The sequence below is a fragment of the Vidua macroura genome, unplaced genomic scaffold (assembly GCF_024509145.1).
Source record: "Vidua macroura isolate BioBank_ID:100142 unplaced genomic scaffold, ASM2450914v1 whyUn_scaffold_234, whole genome shotgun sequence".
Taxonomy (NCBI): Eukaryota; Metazoa; Chordata; class Aves; order Passeriformes; family Viduidae; genus Vidua; species Vidua macroura.
In genome coordinates this window covers 20,987-47,443 of record NW_026530601.1, presented here as the reverse complement: position 1 = coordinate 47,443, position 26,457 = coordinate 20,987, and the positions used below count along the sequence as shown (strand labels likewise).

General features: G+C 51.5%; 2 protein-coding genes across 2 annotated transcripts; one reads left to right on the top strand and one right to left on the bottom strand.

The window, feature by feature from the left end:
* Positions 1-68: 68 nt before the first annotated feature.
* On the top strand, positions 69-14,658 carry LOC128802977 (matrix metalloproteinase-14-like; the record flags this gene model as incomplete). The annotated part of the gene is given in 9 exon segments (XM_053969541.1): positions 69-379; positions 1,883-2,073; positions 3,353-3,502; positions 6,766-6,904; positions 9,192-9,342; positions 12,036-12,072; positions 12,074-12,149; positions 13,161-13,651; positions 14,071-14,658. Coding segments are annotated over 9 exon segments (1,924 nt in total), but the record flags the coding sequence as incomplete, so codon positions are not given.
* Positions 14,659-16,891: 2,233 nt separating this feature from the next.
* LOC128802979 (dehydrogenase/reductase SDR family member 4-like) lies at positions 16,892-26,254 on the bottom strand. The gene is made up of 9 exons (XM_053969544.1): positions 26,062-26,254; positions 23,652-23,769; positions 22,674-22,733; positions 22,006-22,107; positions 21,170-21,240; positions 19,801-19,852; positions 18,550-18,684; positions 18,144-18,190; positions 16,892-17,078 (listed from the first exon to the last, which is right to left on the bottom strand). Exons 1-9 carry the CDS (start codon positions 26,181-26,183, stop codon positions 16,964-16,966), a joined length of 822 nt encoding a protein of 273 aa, XP_053825519.1. The 5' UTR covers positions 26,184-26,254; the 3' UTR covers positions 16,892-16,963.
* Between the last annotated feature and the right edge of the window lie 203 nt (positions 26,255-26,457).

Below are 26,457 nucleotides of genomic sequence, written 5' to 3'. Positions count from 1 at the left end.
GCACACCTGGGACACACCCTGGGGGTTACCTGCGCCCCCACCTGCGCCCCCACCTGTGCCCCCCGCAGCATCCAGAACTACACGCCCAAGGTGGGCGAGGCCGCCACGCGCGCCGCCATCCGCCGCGCCTTCCAGGTGTGGGCGTCGGCCGCGCCGGCGCTGCGCTTCCGCGAGGTCCCGTACGCGCGCATCCGCGCCGGCGCCGCGCCCGGCGCCGACATCATGGTGCTCTTCGCCGAGGGCTTCCACGGCGACGCCACGCCCTTCGACGGCCCCGGCGGCTTCCTGGCGCACGCCTACTTCCCCGGGCCCCACATCGGCGGCGACACCCACTTCGACGGCGCCGAGCCCTGGACGCACCGCGGCGACGACCTGAGCGGTGAGAGAGCACCTGGGCGCACCTGGGCGCACCTGGGGGCACCTGGGGGCGCCTGGGAGGGGGAAAAACCAAAAAAAACCCGGTGAAAATTGGGTTAAAAATGGGGATTTTGGGGGGTTTGGCGCACCTGGGGGAAACTGAGTCACACCTGGGGGCACCTGGGGGCACCTGGGCGCACCTGGGGGCACCTGGGATAGGGGAAACAAAAAAAACCCGGTGAAATTTGGGTTAAAAATGGGGATTTTGGGGGGTTTGGGCTCACCTGGGGGAAACTGAGTCACACCTGGGGGCACCTGGGAATGGGAAAACCAAGAAAGACTCGGTGAAATTTGGGTTAAAAATGGGGATTTTGGGGGGTTTGGGCTCACCTGGGGGAAACTGAGTCACACCTGGGCGCACCTGGGGGCACCTGGGAGGGGGGAAAACAAAAAAAACCTGGTGAAATTTGGGTTTAAAATTGGGGTTTTTGGGGGGTTTGAACTTACCTGGGCACACCTGGGCACACCTGGGGGCACCTGGGGGCACTTGGGAGCACCTGGGAGGGGGAAAAACAAAAAAAAACCGGTGAAATTTGGGTTAAAAATGGGGATTTTGGGGGGTTTGGGCTCACCTGGGGGGAAACTGAGTCACACCTGGGCAAACCTGGGCACACCTGGAGGGCGTCTGGGTGTTGGGGGTGGGGATTGAGCTGGCAGGACCTTGAAGGGTCTCCATTGACCCAACCTTGACCATGAAGGGTCTCCATTGACCTTCCATGACCTTCCATCACCCAACCTTGACCTTCCATGACCTCCCATGACCACAAAGAGTCTCCATTGACCTCCCTTGACCCAACGTTGACCATGAAGAGTCTCCATTGACCCAACATTGACCATGAAGAGTCTCCATTGACCCAACGTTGACCATGAAGGGTCTCCATTGACCCAACATTGACCATGAAGAGTCTCCATTGACCCAACGTTGACCATGAAGGGTCTCCATTGACCCAACATTGACCATGAAGAGTCTCCATTGACCCAACGTTGACCATGAAGGGTCTCCATTGACCCAACATTGACCCAACGTTGACCATGAAGGGTCTCCATTGACCCAACGTTGGCCATGAAGAGTCTCCATTGACCTCCCTTGACCCAGCGTTGACCCTGAAGGGTCCTCCATTGACCCAACGTTGACCATGAAGGGTCTCCATTGACCCAACGTTGACCATGAAGGGTCTCCATTGACCCAACCTTGACCTTCCATGACCTCCCATGACCACAAAGAGTCTCCATTGACCTTCCTTGACCCAACGTTGACCATGAAGGGTCTCCATTGACCCAACGTTGACCTCCCATGACCCAACGTTGACCATGAAGGGTCTCCATTGACCTTCCATTGACCTCCCATGACCCAACGTTGACCATGAAGGGTCTCCATTGACCTTCCGCTGACCTCCCATGGCCTGCGCCGCCCAGCCCCGCCGCCGGGCGCGCCCCGCTGACCGCGGGGCTCGGCTCCCGGCAGGTAACGACCTGTTCCTGGTGGCCGTGCACGAGCTGGGCCACGCCCTGGGCCTGGAACATTCCAGCGACCCCTCGGCCATCATGGCGCCCTTCTACCAGTGGATGGACACCGAGGACTTCGAGCTGCCCGAGGACGACCGGCGCGGCATCCAGCAGCTCTACGGTGAGACGGGCCGGGCAAAACGGGGAGGAGTCGGCAAAATCGGGGGGGAATCGGGAAAATCGGGGAGGAATCGGGAAATCGGGGGGAAATTGGGAAAAATCGGGGAGGAATCGGGAAAATCGGGGGGGAAATTGGGAAAATCGGGGGGGAAATCGGGAAAATCGGGGGGAAATTGGGGAAAATTGGGGAGGAATCGGGAAAATTGGCGGGGAACTGGGAAAATCAGGGAGGAATTGGGAAAATTGGGGGGAAATTGGCAAAATCGGGGAGGAATCGGCAAAATTGAGGCAAAATCGCAGCAAAAATTGGACCAAAATCAGCCCAAAATTGGCTCAAATTTGGACTAAAATTGGCTGAAATTCAGCCCAAAATTGCCCCAAAATCAGCCCAAAATTGGTTCAATTTGCACCCAAAAATTGGCCAAAAATTGGACTAAAATTGGCTCAAAATTGACCCAAAAATTGTCCCAAAATTGGCTCAAAATTGACCCAAAAATTGTCCCAAATTTGGCTCAAATTTTTCCTTTCTTGACCCAATTCCCCCTCAAATCCCCCAAAATTTCCCCCAATTCCCTCAAAATTTCCGAATTTTTCTCAAATTCCCCCAAATTCTCCCCAAAATTCCCCCTCAAATAAATTAAAATTCCCTCCAAATTCCCGGAATTTTCCCAAATTTGCCTCAAATTTTCTCCAAATTTCCCCATTTTTTTTCCAAATCCCCCAAATTCTCCCAAATTTTCCCTCAAAATTCTCAAATTTCCCCCAAAAACCCCCCAAATTTTCTCCAAAAATCCCCCCAAATTTTCCCCCAATTTATCCCAAATTTTCTCCCAAAATTCCCCCAAATTTGCCTCAAATTTCCACCAAATTCCCAAATTTTTTCCAAAATTTTCCCCAAAATCCCCCCAAATTCCAAATTTTTCCCCAAATTTTCCCCAAAATTCCCAGAATTTCCCCAAATTTTCCCCAAATTTGCCTCAAATGCCCCCCAAAATTCCCAAAACTTTCCCCAAATTTCTCCCAAAATTCCCAACATTTTCCCAAAAATTCCACCAAAATTCCCCCAAAATTCCCAGAATTTCCCCAAATTTTCCCCCGATTTTCCCCAAAATTCCCCCCAAATCCCCCAAAATTCCCAAATTTTTCCCAAATTTTTCTCCAAAATCCCCCAAAAATCCCAAAATTTTCCCAAATTTCCCCCAAATTTTGCCCAAAATTCCCCGAATTTTCCCCAATTTTCCGCCATTTCCCCCCAAATTCCCGCCGATTTTGATTTTTTTTTTTTTTTTTTTGGGAATTTTCTCCCCAGGCTCCTCCTCGGGCCCCTCCCCCCCGCCCCTCCCCCCACCCCCACGGGCTCCGCCCCTCCCCCCCCCCGGGCCCCCCCTACGGGCCCCGGATCTGCGACGGCGACTTCGACACCGTGGCCATGCTCCGGGGGGAGATGTTCGTCTTCAAGGTGGGAATTCCGGGAATGCCAGGAATTTTTTGGGGAATTTTTGGGAATTTTTGGGGGAATTTTTGGGGAATTTTTGGGATTTTTTTGGGGTTTTTATTGATTTTTTTTTTTTTGTGACCTTCCAGGACCTTGCTAGGGGCTGCTTTAGGAAAAGAGTTCAAGAATATTTTGGGAATTTTTCCAAAATTTTTGGGGATTCTTTGGGAATTTTTTGAGAATTTTAGGGAATCTTGGGATTTTTTTTGGGTATTTTTTGGGATTTTTTTTGGGTTTTTTTTGTTTTTTTTTTTTTTATTTTTTGTGACCTTCTAGGACCTTGCTAGGTGTGATTTTTGTAGTGAGAATTTTTTGGGAACCTTTTGGGAATTTTTGGGAATTATTTTGGGGGGATTGTTTGGGAATTTTTTGGGAATTTTAGGGAATCTTGGGAATTTTTTGGGGGATTATTTGGGTTTGGTTTTTTTTTTGGGGGGATTTTTTTTGGAATTTTTTTGTGACCTTCCAGGACCTTGCAAGGGCCGCTTTGGGCAAGGAGTTAAAGAATTTTTTGGGAATTTTTCCAAATTTTTGGGGAATTTCTGGGAATTTTTGGGAATTTTATGGGGAATCTTGGGGAATTTTTGGGGGATTTTTTAAAATATTTTGGGCTTTTTTTGCTTTTTTTTTTTTTTTTGTGACCTTCCAGGACCTTGCCAGAGGGATATTTTTGGGAATTTTTTGGGAATATTTTGGGGATTTTTTAGGGGAATTTTTGGGGGTTTTTTTTTCATTTTCTGGATATTTTTTGTGACCTTCCAGGACCCTACAAGGTGTGCTATTGCAAACAGAATTTTTGGGGAATTTTTCCCCATTTTCCCACCGTTTTTCTCCATTTTTTTCACCACTTTCCCTCATTTTCCCCATTTTTCTCTAGTTTTTTCCCCATTTCCCCCATTTTTTCCCCATTTTTCCCCATTTTTTCCCCGTTTTTTTGCCCTTTTTTCTGCATTTTTTGCCATTTTTTTCCCCGTTTTTTCGCCGTTTTTTCACATTTTTCCCCATTTTTCCCATTTTCCCCGGTTTTTCCCCCAACTTCACTCCCGTTTTTCCCCAGGATTGCTGTTTCTGGCGCCTGCGCAAGGGCCACCTCATGCCCCATTTTTCCCCGTTTTTTGCCATTTTTTCCTCGTTTTTTTCACCGTTTTTCCCCGTTTCCCCCCATTTTTCCCATTTTCCCTGATTTTTTCCCCCAATTTCAATCCATTTTTCCCCATTTTTCCCCCATTTTTTCCCCATTTTTTCCCCGTTTTTTCCCCATTTTTTCCCCATTTTCCCCCGTTTTTTGCCATTTTTTCAACATTTTTTTTGCCATTTTTCCCCTTTTTTTGCTATTTTTCCCCCCATTTTTTCCCATTTTCCCCAGTTTTTCCCCCAATTTCACTCCCGTTTTTCCCCAGGAGCGCTGGATCTGGCGCCCGCGCGAGGGCCACCTCATGCCTCGTTTTTTTTCCCCATTTTTTCCCCGTTTTTCGCCCATTTTTGCCATTTTCTCCCCGTTTTCCACCGTTTTTCCCCATTTTGTGCCATTTCCCCCCCCATTTTTTCCCATTTTCCCCGTTTTTTCCCCCAATTTCACTCCCGTTTTTCCCCAGGAGCGCTGGTTCTGGCGCCCGCGCGAGGGCCACCTCATGCTCCAGTTTTCCCATTTTTCCCCGTTTTTTGCCATTTTTTCCCCTTTTTTCACCATTTTTTCACCGTTTTTTCACCGTTTTCCCCCGTTTTTTCCCCATTTTTCCCATTTTCCCCGGTTTTTACCCCAATTTCCATGTCCGTTTTCCCCCCAGGAGCGCTGGTTCTGGCGCCTGCACTAGGCCCGCCTCATGCCCCATTTTTCCCCATTTTTTCCCCATTTTTTCCCCATTTTTTCCCCGTTTTTCACCATTTTTTCACCGTTTTTCCCCATTTTTCCCCCATTTTTCCCATTTTCCCCGGTTTTTACCCCCAATTTCCATGTCCATTTCCTCCCAGGAACGCTGGTTCTGGCGCCCCGCGCGAGGGCCACCTCATGCCCCGGTTTTCCCATTTTTTCCCCTTTTTTTCCCCATTTTTTCACCGTTTTTCACCATTTTTCCCCATTTTTTCCCATTTTCCCCATTTTTTCCCCCAATTTCACTCCCTTTTTCCCCAGGAGCGCTGGTTCTGGCGCCTGCGCGAGGGCCTCCGCATGCCCCGGTTTTCCCCCCATTTTTTCCCCGTTTTTCCCCATTTTTTCCCCATTTTTTCCTTGTTTTTTCACCGTTTCCCCCCATTTTTCCCATTTTCCCCATTTTTCCCCCAATTTCACTCCCGTTTCCCCCCAGGAGCGCTGGTTCTGGCGCCTGCACTAGGCCCACCTCATGCCCTGGTTTTCCCCATTTTTTCCCCGTTTTTCCCCCATTTTTTCCCCTTTTTTTGCCATTTTTTCACCATTTTTTCACCGTTTTTCCCCGGTTTTTCCCCATTTTTCCCGGTTTTTACCCCAGTTTCCATGTCCATCTCCCCCCAGGAGCGCTGGTTCTGGCGCCCGCGCGGAGGGCCGCTTCATGCCCCGGTTTTCCCCATTTTTTCCCCGTTTTTTCCCCATTTTTTTCACCGTTTTTTCACCGTTTTTTTCACCGTTTTTTCCCCCTTTTTCCCCATTTTTCCCATTTTCCCCGGTTTTCCCCCCAATTTCCATGTCCATCTCCCCCCAGGAGCGCTGGATCTGGCGCCCGCGCGAGGGCCGCCTCATGCCCCGGTTTTCCCCAATTTTTCCCCATTTTTCCCCATTTTTTCCTTGTTTTTTCACCGTTTTCCCCCGTTTTTTCCCATTTTCCCCATTTTTCCCCCAATTTCACTCCCGTTTCCCCCCAGGAGCGCTGGTTCTGACGCCTGCACTAGGCCCACCTCATGCCCCGTTTTTTCCCCATTTTTTCCCTGTTTTTTGCCATTTTTTCACCGTTTTTCACCGTTTTTTTCACCGTTTTTCCCATTTTCCCCCGTTTTTTACCCCAATTTCCATGTCCATCTCCCCCCAGGAGCGCTGGTTCTGGCGCCTGCGCGAGGGCCGCCTCATGCCCCGTTTCCCCCCCATTTTTTCCCTGGTTTTCTCCATTTTTTCCCTTTTTTTTGCCATTTTTTTCCCCATTTTTTGCCATTTTTTTCACCATTTTTCACCGTTTTTTTCACCGTTTTTTCCCCGTTTTTTCCCCATTTTTCCATTTTCCCCGTTTTTTCCCCCAATTTCCATGTCCGTCTCCCGCCAGGAGCGCTGGTTCTGGCGCCTGCGCGAGGGCCGCCTCATGCCCGGCTACCCGCTGCCCATCGGCCACTTCTGGGCCGGGCTCCCCGCCGGCATCGACGCCGCCTACGAGCGGAGCGACGGAAAATTCGTCTTCTTCAAAGGTTCTTTGGGGCCATTTCGCGCCTTTTTGGGTTTTTTTTAAATTTTATTGGGGTTTAATTGGGTTTTATTGGGGTTTTATTGGGGTTTATTGGGTTTTGTTGGGATTTTATTGGATTTTATTGGGATTTAATTGGATTTTATTGGGTTTTATTGGGATTTAATTGGATTTTATTGGGTTTTATTGGGATTTAATTGGGATTTATTGGGTTTTTATTGGGATTTAATTGGATTTTATTGGGTTTTATTGGGATTTAATTGGATTTTTATTGGTTTTTATTGGGATTTATTGGGATTTAATTGAATTTATTGGGGTTTATTGGGAATTATTTGGGACACGTGAGGAGCGACGGAAAATTCGTCTTCTTCAAAGGTTCTTTGGGGCCATTTCGCACCTTTTTGGGTTTTTTTTTTCATTTTGTTGGGATTTACTGGGGTTTTATTGGGATTTAATTGGGTTTTATTGGGGTTTAACTGGGTTTTATTGGGGTTTAATTGGATTTTTTTGGGGATTTAATTTGGTTTTATTGGGATTTTATTGGGATTTAATTGGATTTATTGGGTTTTATTGGGATTTAATTGGATTTTATTGGGTTTTATTGGGATTTAATTGGATTTTATTGGGTTTTTATTGGGATTTAATTGGATTTATTGGGTTTTATTGGGATTTAATTGGATTTATTGGGTTTTATTGGGATTTAATTGGATTTATTGGGTTTTATTGGGATCTAATTTGATTTCTTGGGTTTTATTGGGATTTAATTTGATTTCTTGGGTTTTATTGGGATTTAATTGGATTTTATTGGGTTTTATTGGGATTTAATTGGATTTTATTGGGTTTTATTGGGATTTAATTGGATTTTATTGGGGTTTTATTGGGATTTAATTGGATTTATTGGGTTTTATTGGGATTTAATTGGATTTATTGGGTTTTATTGGGATTTAATTGGATTTATTGGGTTTTATTGGGATCTAATTTGATTTCTTGGGTTTTATTGGGATTTAATTTGATTTCTTGGGTTTTATTGGGATTTAATTGGATTTTATTGGGTTTTATTGGGATTTAATTGGATTTTATTGGGTTTTATTGGGATTTAATTGGATTTTATTGGGTTTTATTGGGATTTAATTGGATTTTATTGGGTTTTATTGGGATTTAATTTGATTTATTGGGTTTTGTTGGGGTTTTATTGGGGTTTAATTGGGTTTTATTGGGGTTTTATTGAGATTTAATTGGGTTTTATTGGTTTTTATTGGGATTTAATTGGATTTTATTGGGGTTTTATTGGGATTTAATTGGATTTTATTGGGGTTTTATTGGAGTTTTATTGGGATTTAATTGGATTTTATTGGGGTTTTATTGGGGTTTTATTGGGATTTAATTGGATTTTATTGGGGTTTTACTGGGTTTTATTGGGATTTATTAAAGTTAAATTGGATTTTGTTGGGATTAATCGGGATTTATTAAAGTTTAATTGGGATTTATTGGATTTGGGCGAATTTCGGGCAATTTTGGGTGATTTTTGGGGTGAATTTTTGGGCGATTCCGGCTGAATTTTGGGGTAAATTTTGGGCAATTTTGGGTGAGTTTTGCGGCAATTTCAGGGTGAATTTTTGGGTGATTTTTTTGGCAATTCTGGTTGAATTTTGGGCTGAATTTTGGGCAAATTTCAGGCAATTTTAGGTGAGTTTTGGGGCCATTCCAGGATTAATTTTGGGGTGAATTTTTGGGCGATTCCAGCTGAATTTTGGGGTGAAATTGGGGCAATTTTGGGTGAGTTTTGGGGCCATTCCAGGATTAATTTTGAGGTGAATTTTTGGGCGATTCCGGCTGAATTTTGGGGTGAATTCTGGGCACTTTTCCGTGAGTTTTGGGTCCATTCCAGGATTAATTTTGAGGTGAATTTTTGGGCGATTCCGGCTGAATTTTGGGGTGAATTCTGGGCACTTTTCCGTGAGTTTTGGGTCCATTCCAAGATTAATTTTGAGGTGAATTTTTGGGCGATTCCGGCTGAATTTTGGGGTGAATTTTGGGCAATTTTCCGTGAGTTTTGGAGCAATTTCAGGGTGAATTTTGGGGTGAATTCTGGGCACTTTTCCGTGAGTTTTGGGTCCATTCCAGGATGAATTCTGAGGTGAATTTTTGGGCGATTCCGGCTGAATTTTGGGCGATTTTCGGCCGACCTCCGCGCTGAATTTCCCGCCGGTTCCGGGGCGGATCCGGGCCCATCCGGGCGGGGTTTTTTTTTGTATTTTTGCCTGATTTTGGCCGTTTTTGCCCCGTTCCAGGCTCCCGGCACTGGGTGTTCGACGAGGGCGTCCTGGCCCCCGGCTACCCCCGGCCGCTGGCCGAGCTGGGCCGGGGCGTCCCGAGTGACCGCCTGGACGCCGCGCTGCTCTGGCTGCCCAGCGGCCACACCTACCTCTTCCGGGGGGACAAGTGCGTCCCCGGCACCTTCCGGAACCTTCTCCGAACCTTCCGGGAATTTCTGGGAATTTTCGGGGATTTTCCTGGCATTTTTGGGGCTTTTTATGCATCTTTCAGGACCTTTTTAGGCTATTTTCGGGCTATTTCTGCACCTTTCAGGACCTCTCTGAACCTTCCAGGACCTTCTCTGAACCTTCCAGGACGTTCTGGAATCTTCTCGGAACCTTCCGGGAATTTCTGGGAATTTTTCTGGGATTTATTCGGAGATTTTGGGGGCTTTTTATGCATCTTCCAGGACCTTTTTGGGCTCTTTTTGGGCTGTTTCTGCACCTTTCAGGACCTTTCTGCACCTTCCAGGACCTTTCTGCACCTTCCAGAACCTTCCTTGAACCTTCCAGGACCTTCTCTGAACATTCCAGAACCTTCTGGGAATTTCTGGGAATGCTCTGGGGATTTTTTCTGGGATTTTGGAGCTTTTTATGCACCTTCCAGGACTTTTCTGGGCTCTTTTTTGGGGCTATTTCTGCACCTTTCAGGACCTTTCTGCACCTTCTGGAACCTTCTCTGAACCTTCCGGGACCTCTCGGGAATTTTGGGGGAATTTTGGGGCTTTTTTGGGACCTTTCAGGACCTTCCTTGAACCTTTCAGGACCCCCAAAAATCTCCCAAATCCCCCCCGAATTTCACCAAAATCCCCCTCAAATTCCCAAATTTTCCCAAATTCTCTCCAAAAATCTCCCCAAAATCCCCTAAAAATGCCCAAAAAATCCCCTCCAAACCCTCCCAAAATCATCAAAATTCCCGAAATTCCCCCCAAATCCCCCTCAAATTCCCAAATTTTACCAAAATCCCCCCAAATTCCCCCTAAATTTCCCTCAAAATCCCCCCAGAATCCCCAAAATTCCCCTCAAATCCCCCAAATTTCACCAAAATCCCCCTCAAATTCCCAAAGTCCCCCCAAATTCTTCCCAAAATTCCCCAAAATCCCCCCAAACCCTCCCTAAATTCCCCAAAATTTCCCAAAATTCCCCCCAAAATCCCCCCAAATTCCCCAATTCCCCCCAAACTTCCCAATTTTCCCCAAATTTTCTCCCAAAAAAAACCCAATTTTACCAAATTCCCCCAAAATCCTCCTGAAACCCCACAAATTTTACGAAAGTTCCCCAAATTACGCCCAAATCCCCCCAAATTTTACCAAGTCCCCCAAATTCTCCCCAAAATCCTCCCGAAACCTCTGAAATTTTACCAAAATCCCCCCAAATTCCCCTGAAATTCCCCAAAATCCACCTGAAACTTCCCAAATTTTACCAAAATTCCCTCAAAATCCCCCCAAATTCCTCCCAGAATCCCCCAAATTTCCAAAATCCCCCAATTTCCCCCAAATTCCCCCCCAAATTTCTGAAATCCCCCCAAATTTTCCCCAAAATCCCCCAAATTCCTCCCAGATTTCCAAATTCCCCCCCAAAAATCCCCCAAATTTTTCCCAAAACCACCCAAATTTCTCCCAAATTTCCCCCAAAATCCCCCAAATTCCCCCAAAATTTCCACAAAATTTCCCCAAAATTCCTCAAAAATCCCCTGAAATTTCCCCAAATTCCCCCAAAATCCCCCCAAATTTCCCCCAAATCCCTCAAAAAAAACCCGAATTTTCCCCAAAATCCCCCAAATTCTCCCGAAACTGCCCAAATTTCCAAACCCCCCACCAAATTCCCCCAATTTTCCCCAAATCCACCCGAATTTCCCCAAAATCCCCCCAAAATTCCCCAAAATCCACCGAACTCTCCCCAAATTTCCAAACCCCCACCAAATCCCCACAAATTTCCCCAAAATTCCCCCAAATTTTCCCAAAATTCCCCCAAATGCTCCGAATTTCCCCAAAATCCCCCAAATTCCCCCCCAAATCCCCCCCAAATTCCCCCAGAATTCCCCGAATTTCCCCAAATCCCCCCAAATTTCCCCCAAATCCCCACGAATTTCCCGAAATCCCCCCAAAATTCCCCAAAATCCCCCCAAATTTCCCCCAAATCCATACGAATTTCCCTCAAATTCCCTCAAATTCCCCCAAAGCCCCCCGAATTTGCCCAAACCCCCCCGAATTTGCCCCAAATTTCCCCAAAATCTCCCCGAATTTCCCCAAATTCCCCCAAAATTCCCCAAAATCCCCCCAAATTTCCCCCAAATTCCCCAAATCCCCCCGGATTTCCCCCCAAATCCCCCGAATTTGCCCAAAATCCCCCGAATTCCCCCCAAATCCCCTCAAAATTCCCCCAAATCTCCCCAAAATTCCCCCAAAATCCCCCCAAATTTCCCCAAAATTCCCCCAAAATCCCCCCTAATTTCCCCAAAATCCCCCCCGAAATTTCCCCAAAATCCCCCTGAAATTTCCCCAAATCTCCCAAATTCCCCCAAAATCCCCCGAATTTGCCCAAAATCCCCCCGGATTTCCCCAAAATCCCCCCAAAATTTCCCCAAACCCCCCTGAATTTGCCCAAACCCCCCCGAATTTGCCCAAACCGCCCCGAATTTGCCCCAACCCCCCCGAATTTGCCCAAACCCCCCCGAATTTCCCCAAAATCCCCCCAAAATTTCCCCAAACCCCCCTGAATTTGCCCAAACCCCCCCGAATTTCCCCAAACCCCCCCGAATTTGCCCAAACCGCCCCGAATTTGCCCCAAATTTCCGCCGTTCCCCTCCCCCCCCCCCAGGTATTACCGCTTCAACGAGGCCCTGGGGGCCGTGGACCCCCGAGTACCCCAAGAGCATCGAGGTCTGGGGGGTCCCCCCGGGCCCCCGCGGAGCCTTCATGGGCCCCGACGAGGGTGAGACCCCCAAAAATCCCCGAGTTCACCCCAAAAAAAAACCCCGAAATCCCCCGAAATCCCCCCAAAAACCGGCCCCGGTCCGGCTCCGGCGGCTCCCGGCCAGCAGGGGGCGCTGTGCGGAGCGGGGAGGGGGCGGGGTCAGTTCGGGGCCACGCCCCCTTCCTGCAGTTCGTCCCAGTTTGTACCAGTAAGGGCAGGGCACGTCCCAGTATGAACCAGTATAAACCAGTAACCGCCAAAACCCATCCCAGTATGAACCAGTAACCCCAAACCCCCTCCCAGTATAAACCAGTAACTCCCAGTTCATCCCAGTAACCCTGAACCCCCTCCCAGTCCCCCCCAGTCCGTCCCAGTTTGTCCCAGTATGACCCAAAGCCCATCCCAGTCCCTCCCAGTCCCCCCCAATCCCCCCCCAGTCCCTCCCAGTTTGTCCCAGTCCCCCCCAGTTTATCCCAGTCCCCCCCAGTTCGTCCCAGTCCATCCCAGTTTGTCCCAGTATAACCCAATCCCATCCCAGTTCCCTCCCAGTCCCCCCCCACTCCCCCCCCAGTCCATCCCAGTCCCCCCCAGTCCCCCCCAGTCCCTCCCAGTCCATCCCAGTCCCTCCCAGTTCCCTCCCAGTTCATCCCAGTTCTCTCCCAGTCCCTCCCAATCCCATCCCAGTCCCCCCCAGTTTATCCCAGTCCCTCCCAGTTCCCCCCCAGTCCCCCCCAGTTCGTCCCAGTCCCTCCCAGTTTGTCCCAGTATAACCCAAACCCCATCCCAGTTCCCCCCAGTTCCCTCCCAGTCCATCCCAGTTTGTCCCAGTATAACCCAGTTCCCCCCCAGTCCCCCCAGTTCCCCCCCAGTCCCTCCCAATCCCTCCCAGTCCCCCCCAGTCCATCCCAGTCCCTCCCAGTCCATCCCAGTCCCTCCCAGTCCATCCCAGTCCCCCCCAGTCCATCCCAGTCCCTCCCAGTCCCCCCCAGTCCGTCCCAGTCCGTCCCAGTTCACCCCAGTTCCCCGCAGCCTTCACCTACTTCTACCGCTCCCACCTGTACTGGAAGTTCGACAACGCCGCGCTGCGCCCCCTGCCGGGCTACCCCAAATCCGCGCTGCGCGATTGGCTGGGCTGCGCCGCGCCGGCCCCGCCCACCGCCGCACCTGGCCCAGGTGACGCCGAGGTCATCGTCATCGCCGTGGGGGCGGGGCCGGGCGCGCTGGCGGCGCCGCTGGCGCTGCTGGGCGTGGCCGCGGCCCTGGGGGGCGTGGCCCTGCTCTGGCGGAGGCGGGGCGGGGCCCACGCCCACCTGCGCAGGTGTCAGAGGTCGCTGCTTGCCCAGGGTGTAGCCACGCCCAACGGCACGGAAGGGGCGTGGCCGGAGGGGTCGGCCGGCCACGCCCCCAGACTCACATGGACACGCCCCCAGACTCACATGGACGCGCCCACTTTGCATGGACACGCCCCCAGACTCACCTGGACACACCCCCAGACTCACCTGGACACGCCCTTGACTCACCTGGACACGCCCCAAACTCACGTGGACACGCCCACTTGGTGCGGGCACACCCACCTGACTCACCTGGACACGCCCCTGACTCACGTGGCCACACCCTTGACTCACCTGGACACGCCCACTTTGCATGGACAGCCCCCCAGACTCGCCTGGACACCGCCCCCAGACACACCTGGACACGCCCTTGCCTCACCTGGGCGCGCCCACGTTGCATGGACTCACCTGGCCACACCCACTGTATACGGCCACGCCCACTTGACATACCTGGACACGCCCACAGAGTCTGCTGGCCACACCCACTTGATGTGGACACGCCCCCAGACATGGCCACACCCACCTGACACGGCCACGCCCACTTTACGTGGACATGGCGCAGATTCACCTGGCCACGCCCATTCACCTGGCCACACCCAAGGACTCACCCGGACACGCCCTCTTTGCATGGACACGCCCCCAGACTCACCTGGGCACGCCCACTTTGCATGGCCACGCCCCCTGACTCGACTAACCACGCCCTGACCTGGCCACGCCCACTCACCTGGCCAGGTGAGCCAGACTCACCTGGCAGCGCCCCTCGACTCGTTAGACCACGCCCCTTCCATTGGCCACGCCCCCCGGACCCACCTGGACACTCCCACTCCGCAGGCCACGCCCCTCGCGCTCACCCGGCCACGCCCACACCCTTGGCCACGCCCCTTTCCCCATTGATGGTGCTGCGGGTCAGGCCCCGCCCCCTCCCCGCGCCGATTGGCCGAGGGGAGCGGGGTTATGCAAATGAGGGGGGCGTGGCTTTCCCCTAGGGTGTTTTTTTTGTTTTTATTTTTTTGGGGGGGAATTTTTTTGGGGGGAATTTCGGGGATTTTTGGGGCTTTTTCGGTTCCCGGGGGTGGGGGAGGGGCGGGGCCCCCTCCCCCCCTAAAAAAAACCCAAAAAATTTTCCCGCGGGACGGGAGGGGGGGGGAGGGGCCGGGCACAGGCCCCGCCCCCGGGGGGGGAGGGGCGGGAACGGGGAGGGGGGAGGGGCGGGGAGCGAATAATTAATTAATTGTGGTTAATTAATAAAGGAGAGAAAGGAACTGGCTCGGACTGGTTTGGACTGGGAGGGGCTCTGGGGTTACTGGTTTGGACTGGTTTGTACTGGGAGGGAACTGGGAGGGGGGAAATGGGGATAAAATGGGTTAAAAATGGGGGAAATGCGGCAAAAATGGGGATAAAAAAGGGTTAAAAAAGGGTTAAAAGGGGATTTGGGGTTACTGGTTTGTACTGGGAGAGGACTGGGGGTTACTGGTTTGTACTGGTTTGTACTGGGAGAGGACTGGGGGTTACTGGTTTGTACTGGGAGGGAACTGGGAGGGGAGAAAATGGGGGGGAAAACGGAGAAAAAAGGGTTAAAATGGAGGAGAAAGGGTTAAAAAAGGGGGGAAATGGGGATTTGGGGTCACTGGTTTGTACTGGTTTGGACTGGTTTGGACTGGTTTAGACTGGTCTGGACTGGGAGGGAACTGGGAGGGAGAAAATGGGGGAAAAATGGCAAAAAAAAGGTTAAAAAAGGGTTAAAAATGGCAAGGAAAGGGTTAAAAATGGGGATTTGGGGTTACTGGTTTGGACCGGTTTGCACTGGTTTAATTCGCCTCTAATTTGCATGGATTTGCATTAATTTGCATGCCGATCGGGTGGGCGGGGTCAGAGCCACGCCCAGGCCCCTCCCAGTACAAACCAGTACAAACCAGTAACCCCCAGTCCCCATCTGGAACGCCATAAGTAATGTGCATTCTGCATCTAATTTGCATAAATTTGCATATAGACAAGGTGGGCGGGGTCTAAGCCGCCCTCGGGCCCCTCCCAGTCCAAACCAGTAACTCCCAGTCCCCACTGGTAGCGACAGAATAAATTTTATTTTGCACCTCATTTGCATAAATCTGCATCTTAATGACGGGGCAGGGTCAGATCTGCTCCCAGACCCCTCCCAGTTCCCTCCCAGTATAAACCAGTGACCCCCAATCCCCATTTGTAGTGATGAAATAATTTCTGGTTTGCATCTCATTTGCATAAATCTGCATATTAATGATTGGGGCGGGGTCAGAACCGTTCCCAGTTCCTTCCCAGTTCCCTCCCAGTACAAACCAGTCCCTCCCAGTTCCCTCCCACTTCCCAAACCCCGATCTGCAATGACGCCATCTACTTTTATTTTGCATCTCATTTGCATAAATCTGAATTTTAATGAATGGGGCGGGGTCAGAACCGCTCCCAGTCCCTCCCAGTCAAAACCAGTAACTCCCAGTCCCCACTGGTAGCGGCAGAACCAATTTCATTTTGCGTCTCATTTGCATAAATCTGCATGTTATCGATGTGGGCGTGGTCAGACCCCCTCCAGTCCCCTCCCACTCCCCTCCCAGCCCCTCCCAGTCCCTCCCAGTCCCTCCCAGTATAAACCAGTAACCCCCAATCCCAAATAACATTGACAGATTCTATTTTATTCTGCATCTAATTTGCATAAATCTGCATGTTGGCGAGGTGGGCGTGGTCAGACCCCCCCCCTCCAGTGCCCCTCCCACTCCCCTCCCAGTCCAAACCAGTCCCTCCCAGTATAAACCAGTAAAGCCCCAAACCCAATTCGCATTGACGAAACCGATTTTATTTTGTGCCTGATTTGCATAAATCTGCATGCTGGCGAGGTGGGCGTGGTCAGAGGCGTGTCCAGACCCCTCCCAGCCCCTCCCACTCCCCTCCCAGTCCCTCCCAGTATAAACCAGTAACCCCCAATCCCAAATAACATTGACAGATTCTATTTTATTCTGCATCTCATTTGCATAAATCTGCATGTTGGCGAGGTGGGCGTGGTCAGACCCCCCCCTCCAGTGCCCCTCCCACTCCCCTCCCAGTCCAAACCAGTCCCTCCCAGTATAAACCAGTAACGCCCCAACCCAATTCCCATTGACACAACCGATTTTATTTTGCGCCTGATTTGCATAAATCTGCATGCTGGCGAGGTGGGCGTGGTCAGAGCCGTGTCCACTCCCCTCCCAGCCCCTCCCACTCCCCTCCCAGTCCAAACCAGTATAAACCAGTAACTCCCAATCCCAAATAACATTGACAGATTCTATTTTATTCTGCATCTAATTTGCATAAATCTGCATGTTGGCGAGGTGGGCGTGGTCAGACCCCCCCCTCCAGTGCCCCTCCCACTCCCCTCCCAGTCCAAACCAGTCCCTCCCAGTATAAACCAGTAAAGCCCAAACCCAATTCGCATTGACGAAACCGATTTTATTTTGCGCCTGATTTGCATAAATCTGCATGCTGGCGAGGTGGGCGTGGTCAGAGGCGGGGCCGCGCCCCCCCGGCCACCAGCAGGGTCTGCCCGGCCACGAAGGCGGCCTGGGGGGACACGAGGAACAGCACGGCCTGCGCCACGTCCTGCGGGGAGCCCAGCCTGCGGGGGCACCGCCGTCACTGGTTTGGACTGGTTTGGACTGGGAGGGGACTGGGAGGGGACTGGGAGGGACTGGGAGGGGGAAAATGGGGAAAAAACGGGGAAAAAAACGGCGAAAAAAGGGTTAAAAATGGGGAAAATACGGGTTAAAAATGGCCAAGAAAGGGTTAAAAATGGGGTAAAAGGGGAACTGGGGTTACTGGTTTGTACTGGTTTGGACTGGTTTGGACTGGTTTGGACTGGTTTGGACTGGTTTGGACTGGGAGGGACTGGGAGGGGGAAAATGGGGGAAAAATGGCAAAAAAAGGGTTAAAAATGGATGGGAAAGGGTTAAAAATGGGGGAAATGGGGATAAATGGGGAACTGGTTTGGACTGGTCCATACTGGTCCATACTGGTCCATACTGGTCCATACTGGTCTATACTGGTCTATACTGGTCCATACTGGTCTATACTGGTCCGTACTGGTCCGTACTGGTCTATACTGGTCCATACTGGTTTATACTGGTTTATACTGGTCCATACTGGTCTATACTGGTCCATACTGGTTTATACTGGTCTGTACTGGTCCATACTGGTCCATACTGGTCTATACTGGTCCATACTGGTCCATACTGGTTTATACTGGTCCGTACTGGTCCATACTGGTTTATACTGGTCCATACTGGTCCATACTGGTCCATACCGGTCCATACTGGTCCGTACTGGTCCATACTGGTCTATACTGGTCTGTACTGGTCCATACTGGTCTATACTGGTCCGTACTGGTCCATACTGGTCTATACTGGTCCGTACTGGTCTATACTGGTCTGTACTGGTCCATACTGGTCTATACTGGTCCGTACTGGTCTATACTGGTCTATACTGGTCCATACTGGTCTATACTGGTCCATACTGGTCCATACTGGTCTATACTGGTCTATACTGGTCTGTACTGGTCTATACTGGTCCATACTGGTCCATACTGGTCTATACTGGTCTATACTGGTCTGTACTGGTCTGTACTGGTCCATACTGGTCTATACTGGTCTATACTGGTCTGTACTGGTCTGTACTGGTTTCTCACCGCTCGGCTCCCAGTGCTGCCAGTGCCCGTTCCCGCGTGGCCTTGTCCTCCCCACAGCTGGGGGGGAAAAAAAACCAGTTAAAACCAGTACAAACCAGTACAAACCAGTACAAACCAGTACAAACCAGTAACCCCAAATCCCCCTTTTAACCCATTTTTGCCCGTTTTTTCCCCGTTTTTCCCCGTTTCCCCCCCGTTTCCCCGCCCGCCGGCCCCTCCCAGTATAAACCAGTATAAACCAGTAACCCCATATCCCCTTTTAACCCTTTGTTAACCCCTTTTTAACCCTTTTTTAACCCTTTTCTCCCCGTTTTTTCCCCGTTTTTCCCCCGTTTCCCCCCCCGTTTCCCCGCCCGCCGGCCCCTCCCAGTATAAACCAGTAAGAACCAGTGGGCGGCGGGCTCACGGCGGCGCTGAAGCGGGTGCGGACGAGCCCCGGCGCGACGCCGTTGATGCGGACGCGGCGCGGGAGCAGCTCCGGGCTCAGCGCCGCCACCAGCCCCAGCAGCGCCGTCTTGCTGACGCTGTACGGGCCCAGCCCCTGTGACGTCACCCGGGACACGCCCACCTCGTTAGCATAGCGCCGGGCACGCCCCCCCCGCCGCCCCCCCCGGCCCAAAGCAGTGAGGGAGGGGGGGGACCCGAAACCAGTATAAACCAGTAAGGGAAAACGCGTTCCCAGTTCAAACCAGTTCATCCCAGTGACCCCAGAGCCCCTCCCAGTTCATCCCAGTATAAACCAGTAACCCCAGAGCCCCTCCCAGTTCATCCCAGTATAAACCAGTAACCCCAGAGCCCAAACCAGTACAAACCAGTAAGGGAAAACACCAAACCAGTATAAACCAGTAAGGGAAAACGCATTCCCAGTTCAAACCAGTTCATCCCAGTGACCCCAGAGCCCCTCCCAGTTCATCCCAGTATAAACCAGTAACCCCAGAGCCCAAACCAGTACAAACCAGTAAGGGAAAAACTCCAAACCAGTACAAACCAGTAAGGGAAAACGCGTTCCCAGTTCAAACCAGTTCATCCCAGTGGTCCCAAAGCCCCTCCCAGTACAAACCAGTCCCCTCCCAGTCCATCCCAGTTCAAACCAGTAACCCCAGAGCCCAAACCAGTACAAACCAGTAAGGGAAAACGTGTTCCCAGTTCATCCCAGTTCATCCCAGTTCAAACCAGTGACCCCAAAGCCCCTCCCAGTACAAACCAGTCCCCTCCCAGTCCCTCCCAGTTCAAACCAGTAACCCCAGAGCCCAAACCAGTACAAACCAGTAAGGGAAAAACACCAAACCAGTACAAACCAGTAAGGGAAAACGCGTTCCCAGTTCATCCCAGTTCATCCCAGTTCATCCCAGTGACCCCAAAGCCCCTCCCAGTACAAACCAGTCCCCTCCCAGTCCATCCCAGTTCAAACCAGTAACCCCAGAGCCCAAACCAGTACAAACCAGTAAGGGAAAAACACCAAACCAGTACAGACCAGTAAGGGAAAACGTGTTCCCAGTTCATCCCAGTTCATCCCAGTTCAAACCAGTGACCCCAAAGCCCCTCCCAGTACAAACCAGTCCCCTCCCAGTCCCTCCCAGTATAAACCAGTAACCCCAGAGCCCAAACCAGTACAAACCAGTACAAACCAGTCCCCCCCAGTCCCTCCCAGTCTCACCGCCATTGGCTGGTAGCCGGCGATCGATGACATCACCACGATGGCCCCGCCCCTGCGGCAGAGGGGGCGGGGCTCAGCAGCGGCCGCGCCCCCTCGTTTTATCGCAGCTGTCCATCAAGCCAGGCCACGCCCCTCCCACCGCCCCCAAAGCCACGCCCCTTCCCCGGCTGGGAATGGAGCTCCCAGTTCAAACCAGTACAAACCAGTAAAAACCAGTATAAACCAGTATAAACCAGTGACCCCAAATCCCCTCCCAGTTCAAACCAGTATAACCCAGAGCCCCTCCCAGTTCAAACCATCCCAAACCAGTATAACCCAGTATAACCCATCCCAAACCAGTAAAAACCAGTCCAAACCAGTAACCCCAAACCCCCTCCCCGTTCAAACCAGTAACCCCAGAGCCCCTCCCAGTTCAAACCAGTATAAACCAGTATAACCCAGTATAACCCAGTATAAACCAGTATGACCCATCCCAAACCAGTATAAACCAGTATAAACCAGTATAACCCAGTATAACCCATCCCAAACCATCCCAAACCAGTATAACCCAGTATAACCAGTATAACCCAGTATAAACCAGTATAACCCAGTCCAAACCAGTATAACCCAGTATAAACCACTCCAAACCATCCCAAACCAGTATAAACCAGTATAACCAGTATAACCCAGTATAACCCAGTATAAACCACTATAAACCAGTATAACCCAGTATAAACCAGTATAAACCAGTATAAACCAGTATAAACCAGTATAAACCAGTCCAAACCAGTATAAACCAGTATAACCCAGTATGACCCAGTATAACCCAGTATAAACCAGTATAACCCAGTATAAACCAGTATAACCCAGTCCAAACCAGTATAAACCAGTATAAACCAGTATAAACCAGTAGAAACCAGTATAACCCAGTATAACCCAGTATAACCAGTATAACCCAGTATAACCCAGTATAACCCATCCCAAACCAGTATAACCCAGTATAACCCAGTATAAACCAGTATAACCAGTATAACCCAGTATAACCCAGTATAACCCAGTATAACCCAGTATAAACCAGTATAACCCAGTATAACCCATCCCAAACCAGTATAACCCAGTATAACCCAGTATAACCCAGTATAACCCATCCCAAACCAGTATAACCCAGTATAACCCAGTATAAACCAGTATAAACCAGTATAACCCAGTATAACCCATCCCAAACCAGTATAACCAGTATAACCCAGTATAAACCAGTATAACCCAGTCCAAACCAGTATAACCCAGTATAAACCACTCCAAACCATCCCAAACCAGTATAAACCAGTATAAACCAGTATAACCCATCCCAAACCAGTATAAACCAGTATAACCAGTATAACCCAGTCACCCGCGCCTCTCCATGTGCGGCACCACCAGCCGCACCAACATGGCCGCCGCCGTCACGTTCACCTGGAACACCTGCGTGACGTCACGGGGGGCGGGGCTAAGATTGTCTGACGTCACAGGAGGGGCGCGGCTTGGGGTGGTGGCGGGAAGGGGCGGGGCCGAAGGGAGCGGAAATTCGGGGGGATTTTGGGAGAATTCTGGGAAATTTTGGGGAAATTTGGAAAAACTTGGGGGAAATTTGGGGAATTTTGGGGAAATTTCGGGGAAATTTTGGGGAATTTTGGGGATTTCGGGAAAATTTCGGGCGGTTTTTGGAAAATTGGGGGATTTTGGGGAAAATTTGTGGAAATTTGGGAGAAATTTGGGGAAATTTGGGAGAAATTCGGGGAAATTTGGGAGAAATTTGGGGAAATTCTGGGGAAATTCTGGGGAAATTTTGGGGGAATTTTTGGGAAGTTTCCGGGAAATTTTGGGGAAATTTGGGGAGAATTAAAAATTTTGGGGAGAAAAAAAAAGGAAATCGGGGATTTTGGCGGGAATTCTGCTACTTTTGGTGGGAAAATTCGCGATTTTGGCGGGAAATTCGGAGAGTTGGGCGGGAATTCTGTTGGTTTTGGCGGGAAAATTTGGGATTTTGGCGGGAAGTTCAGGAATTTTGGCGGGAATTTTCGGGATTTTGGCGGGAAATTCGGAGATCCGGGCGGGAATTCTGTTATTTTTGGCGGGAAATTCAGAGATTTTTTTGGCGGGAAATCCGGTGAATTTGGCGGGAAATTTGGAGGTTTTGGCGGGAAATCGGGCTTTTTGGCGGGAAACCGGGGGTGGGCGTGTCCCGACCTTCTCCCAGACGCGCTCGTCGGCCTCGAGGGCGGGGCCCAGGTGAGGATTGACGGCGGCGTTGGAGACCAGGATGTCGATGGCGCCGAACGTGTCCAGGGCCTGCCCAGGCGGGAACAGGCGTGCCTCAGTTTCCCCCCAGGTGTGCCCAGGCGTGCCTCAGTTTCCCCCAGGTGGGACCAGGTGTGCCTCAGTTTCCCCCAGGCGGGAACAGGTGTGCCTCAGTTTCCCCCAGGTGGGACCAGGTGTGCCTCAGTTTCCCCCAGGTGTGCCCAGGTGGGACCAGGTGTGCCTCAGTTTCCCCCAGGTGGGACCAGGTGTGCCTCAGTTTCCCCCAGGCGGGAACAGGTGTGCCTCAGTTTCCCCCAGGTGGGACCAGGTGAGCCCAACCCCCCCCCCCCCCCAAAATCCCCATTTTTCACCCAAATTTCCCCATTTCCCCCCCATTTTTCCCCCTCCCAGGTGCGCCCCAGGTGTGCCTCAGTTTCCCCCTAGTGTGCCTAGATGTGCCCAGGTGTGCCTCAGTTTCCCCCAGGTGCACCCAGGTGTGCCCAACCCCCCCCCCCCAAAACCCCCATTTTCCACCCGAATTTCCCCGTTTTCCCCCCTCCCAGGTGTGCCTCAGTTTCCCCCGGGTGTGCCTCAGTTTCCCCCGGGTGAGCTCTCACCGCCTGCACCATCCTCTCGCGGTCCTCGGCCCGTCCCACGTGACAGGTGACGCCGCTCACCTGCCGGGCACAGCAGCTGAGGCCACGCCCCCTCACAGGTGTGCCTCAGTTTCCCCCCAGGTGTGCCTCAGTTTCCCCCCAGGTACCCCCCAGGTGTGCCCAGGTGTGACTCAGTACCCCCCAGGGTGTGCCTCAGTTTCCCCCCAGGTGTGCCCAGGTGTGCCTCAGTTTCCCCCCAGGTACCCCCCAGGTGTGCCTCAGTTTCCCCCCAGGTGTGCCCAGGTGTGCCTCAGTTTCCCCCCAGGTGTGCCCAGGTGTGCCTCAGTTTCCCCCCAGGTACCCCCCAGGTCTGCCTCAGTTTCCCCCCAGGTACCCCCCAGGTCTGCCTCAGTTTCCCCCCAGGTGTGCCCAGGTGTGCCTCAGTTTCCCCCCAGGTACCCCCCAGGTGTGCCTCAGTTTCCCCCCAGGTACCCCCCAGGTGTGACTCAGTTTCCCCCCAGGTACCCCCCAGGTGTGACTCAGTTTCCCCCCAGGTCTGCTCAGGTGTGCCTCAGTACCCCCCAGCTGTGCCTCAGTTTCCCCCCAGGTGTGCCCAGGTGCGACTCAGTTTCCCCCCAGGTACCCCCCCCAGCTGTGCCTCAGTTTCCCCCAGGTGTGCCCAGGGGAAGCCCAACCCCCCCCCCCCCCAAATCCCCCCCAGGTGCCCCCACCTGCAGGCCCCGCCCCCTCAGGTGTCCTTACCTGCAGGCCCCGCCCCCTCAGGTGACCCCAAACCCCCCCAGGTGCCCCCACCTGCAGGCCCCGCCCCCTCAGGTGTCCTTACCTGCAGGCCCCGCCCCCTCAGGTGTCCTTACCTGCAGGCCCCGCCCCCTCAGGTGTCCTTACCTGCAGGCCCCGCCCCCTCAGGTGTCCTTACCTGCAGGCCCCGCCCCCTCAGGTGCCCCCACCTGCAGGCCCCGCCCCCTCCGGTGTCCTTACCTGCAGGCCCCGCCCCCTGAGCTGCTCCACGGCTCTCTGGACGTTGTGGGCGTGGCGGGAGCTGAGCAGCACCTGAGCCCCGGCCACGCCCAGCGCCTCGGCCACGCCCAGCCCGATCCTGGGGACACACCTGGGGTCACCTGGGGGAAACTGAGTCACGCCTCGGGGAAACTGAGTCACGCCTGGGGGAAACTGAGTCATGCCTGGGGGAAACTGAGTCACGCCTGAGTCACGCCTGGGGGAAACTGAGTCACATCTGGGGTCACACCTGGGGGAAACTGAGTCACGCCTGGGGGAAACTGAGTCACGCCTCGGGGAAACTGAGTCACATCTGGGCCCTGGGGTCACACCTGGGGGAAACCGAGTCACGCCTCGGGGAAACTGAGTCACACCTGGGGGAAACTGAGTCACGCCTCGGGGAAACTGAGTCACATCTGGGCCCTGGGGTCACAACTGGGGGAAACTGAGTCATGCCTGGGGGAAACTGAGTCACGCCCGGGGGAAACTGAGTCACGCCTGAGTCACGCCTGGGGGAAACCGAGTCACGCCTGGGGGAAACTGAGTCACGCCTGGGGGAAACTGAGTCACGCCTGAGCCCCGGGGACACACCTGGGGGAAACTGAGTCACGCCTGAGTCACACCTGGGGGAAACTGAGTCACGCCTGGGGGAAACTGAGTCACACCTGGGGCACACCTGGGAGGGGATTTGGGGGGATTTTGGGGGATTTGGGGTCGTTTTTGGATCATTTGGGTTAATTAAGAGTTAATGAGAGTGAATTAAAAATTAATTTGGGTTAAACTGGGGAGAAATTGGATTGATTTCATTCGAATTAATTAAGAGTGAATTAAAATTAATTGGGGTTCATTTGAATGAATTAAAATTAATTTTGGCAGAGTTTGGATTCATTAGAATTAATTAAGAGTGAATTAAAATTAATTGGGGTTCATTTGAGTGAATTAAAATGAATTTGGGTTAATTTTGGCACAATTTGGATTAATTAGAATTAATTAAGACTGAATTAAAATTAATTTGGGTTAACTTTGGTTGAAGTTGGATTATTTTCTGTTAATTAGATTTAATTAAAATTAACTTGGGTGCATTTTGGGAGAATTTTGGGTTATTTGGAGTTAATTGGAATTAATTTCAGTTAATTTGCATAAATTCGAGTCAATTTTGGGTTGTTTTGAGTTAATTTTGGGGGCATTTTTAGGGTAAAAATTCCCATTTTTTCCTGCGGATTTTGGGGTGAATTTTGCCAATTTTGGGGCTGAATTTGGGGAATTCAGAGATCAAAAATTAATTTGAATTAATTTGAGTTAATTTGCATAAATTCGAGTCAATTTTGGGTTGTTTTGAGTTAATTTTGGGGACATTTTTAGGGTAAAAATTCCCATTTTCCCGAGCAGATTTTGGGGTGAATTTTGCCAATTTTGGGCCGAATTTGGAGCATTCAAGGACCGGGAAATAATCTGAATTAATTTCAATTATTTTGGGTTAATTTCGGGTTAATTTGGGTTATTTTGAGTTCATTTCGGGTTAATTTGAGTTAATTTTGGGGTGATTTTTAGGGTAAAACCTCCGTTTTTTCCTGCGCTGGTTTTGGGGTGAATTTCGCCGTTTTGGGGTGAATTTTGCCGGTTTTGGGGCGATTTTTGCCGGTTTTGGGGTGAATTTTGCCGGTTTCGGGGTGAATTCGGGGATTTTTGGGGTGAATTCCGCTATTTCGGGGCGAATTTCGTCGGTTTTGGGGTGAATTTTGCCGATTTCGGAGCGATTTTTGCCGATTTCGGGGTGAATTTTGCCGGTTTCAGGGTGGATTTTGCCGGTTTTGTGGTGAAATTGGGGATTTTTGGGGTGAATTTCGCCGATTTCGGGGCGATTTTTTGCGCTTTTTCGGGTGAATTTTCCCGATTTCGGGGCGATTTTCGCCGGTTTTGGGGTGATTTTTGCCGCTTTCGTGGTGAATTTTGCCGGTTTTGTGGTGAAATTGGGGATTTTTGGGGTGAATTTTGCCAATTTCGGAGCGATTTTTGCCGATTTCGGGGTGAATTCGGGGATTTTTGGGGTGAATTCCGCTATTTCGGGGCGATTTTTGCCGGTTTCGGGGCGAATTTTCGCCGGTGTCGGGGTGAATTCGGGGATTTTTGGGGCGATTTTCGCCAATTTCGGGGCGATTTTCGCCGGTTTTGGGGTGAATCCCGCGCTTTTTGGGGTGAATTTTGCCGGTTTCGGGGTGAATTCGGGGATTTTCGGGGTGAATTTTGCCGGTTTCGGGGCGATTTTCGCCGGTTTTGGGGCGATTTTCGCCGGTTTTGGGGTGAATTTTGCCGGTTTCGGGGTGAATTTTGCCGGTTTTGGGGTGAATTTTGCCGGTTTTGGGGTGAATTTTGCCGGTTTGGGGTCACTCACCCGTCCGTGCCCGCTGTCACCAGCGCCACTTTCCCCTCCAGGACCCGCGGGGACCCCCCCGAGCTCAGCGGGGACCCCCCGAAAACCGCGCGGAGCCCCCCGGGCAGCCCCGAGCGCCACATCCCGCCGGGCACGCACTGGGACAAACTGGGACAAACTGGGACCGACTGGGAGGGGCTTAAAGGGCACTGGGAGGGGTTTAAAGGGCACTGGGACAAACTGGGACAAACTGGGACCGACTGGGAGGAACTGGGAGGGGCTTAAAGGGCACTGGGACAAACTGGGAGAGGACTGGGAGGGGTTTAAAGGGCACTGGGAGGGAACTGGGACAAACTGGGAGGGGTTTAAAGGGCACTGGGAGGGGTTTAAAGGGCACTGGGACAAACTGGGAGGAAC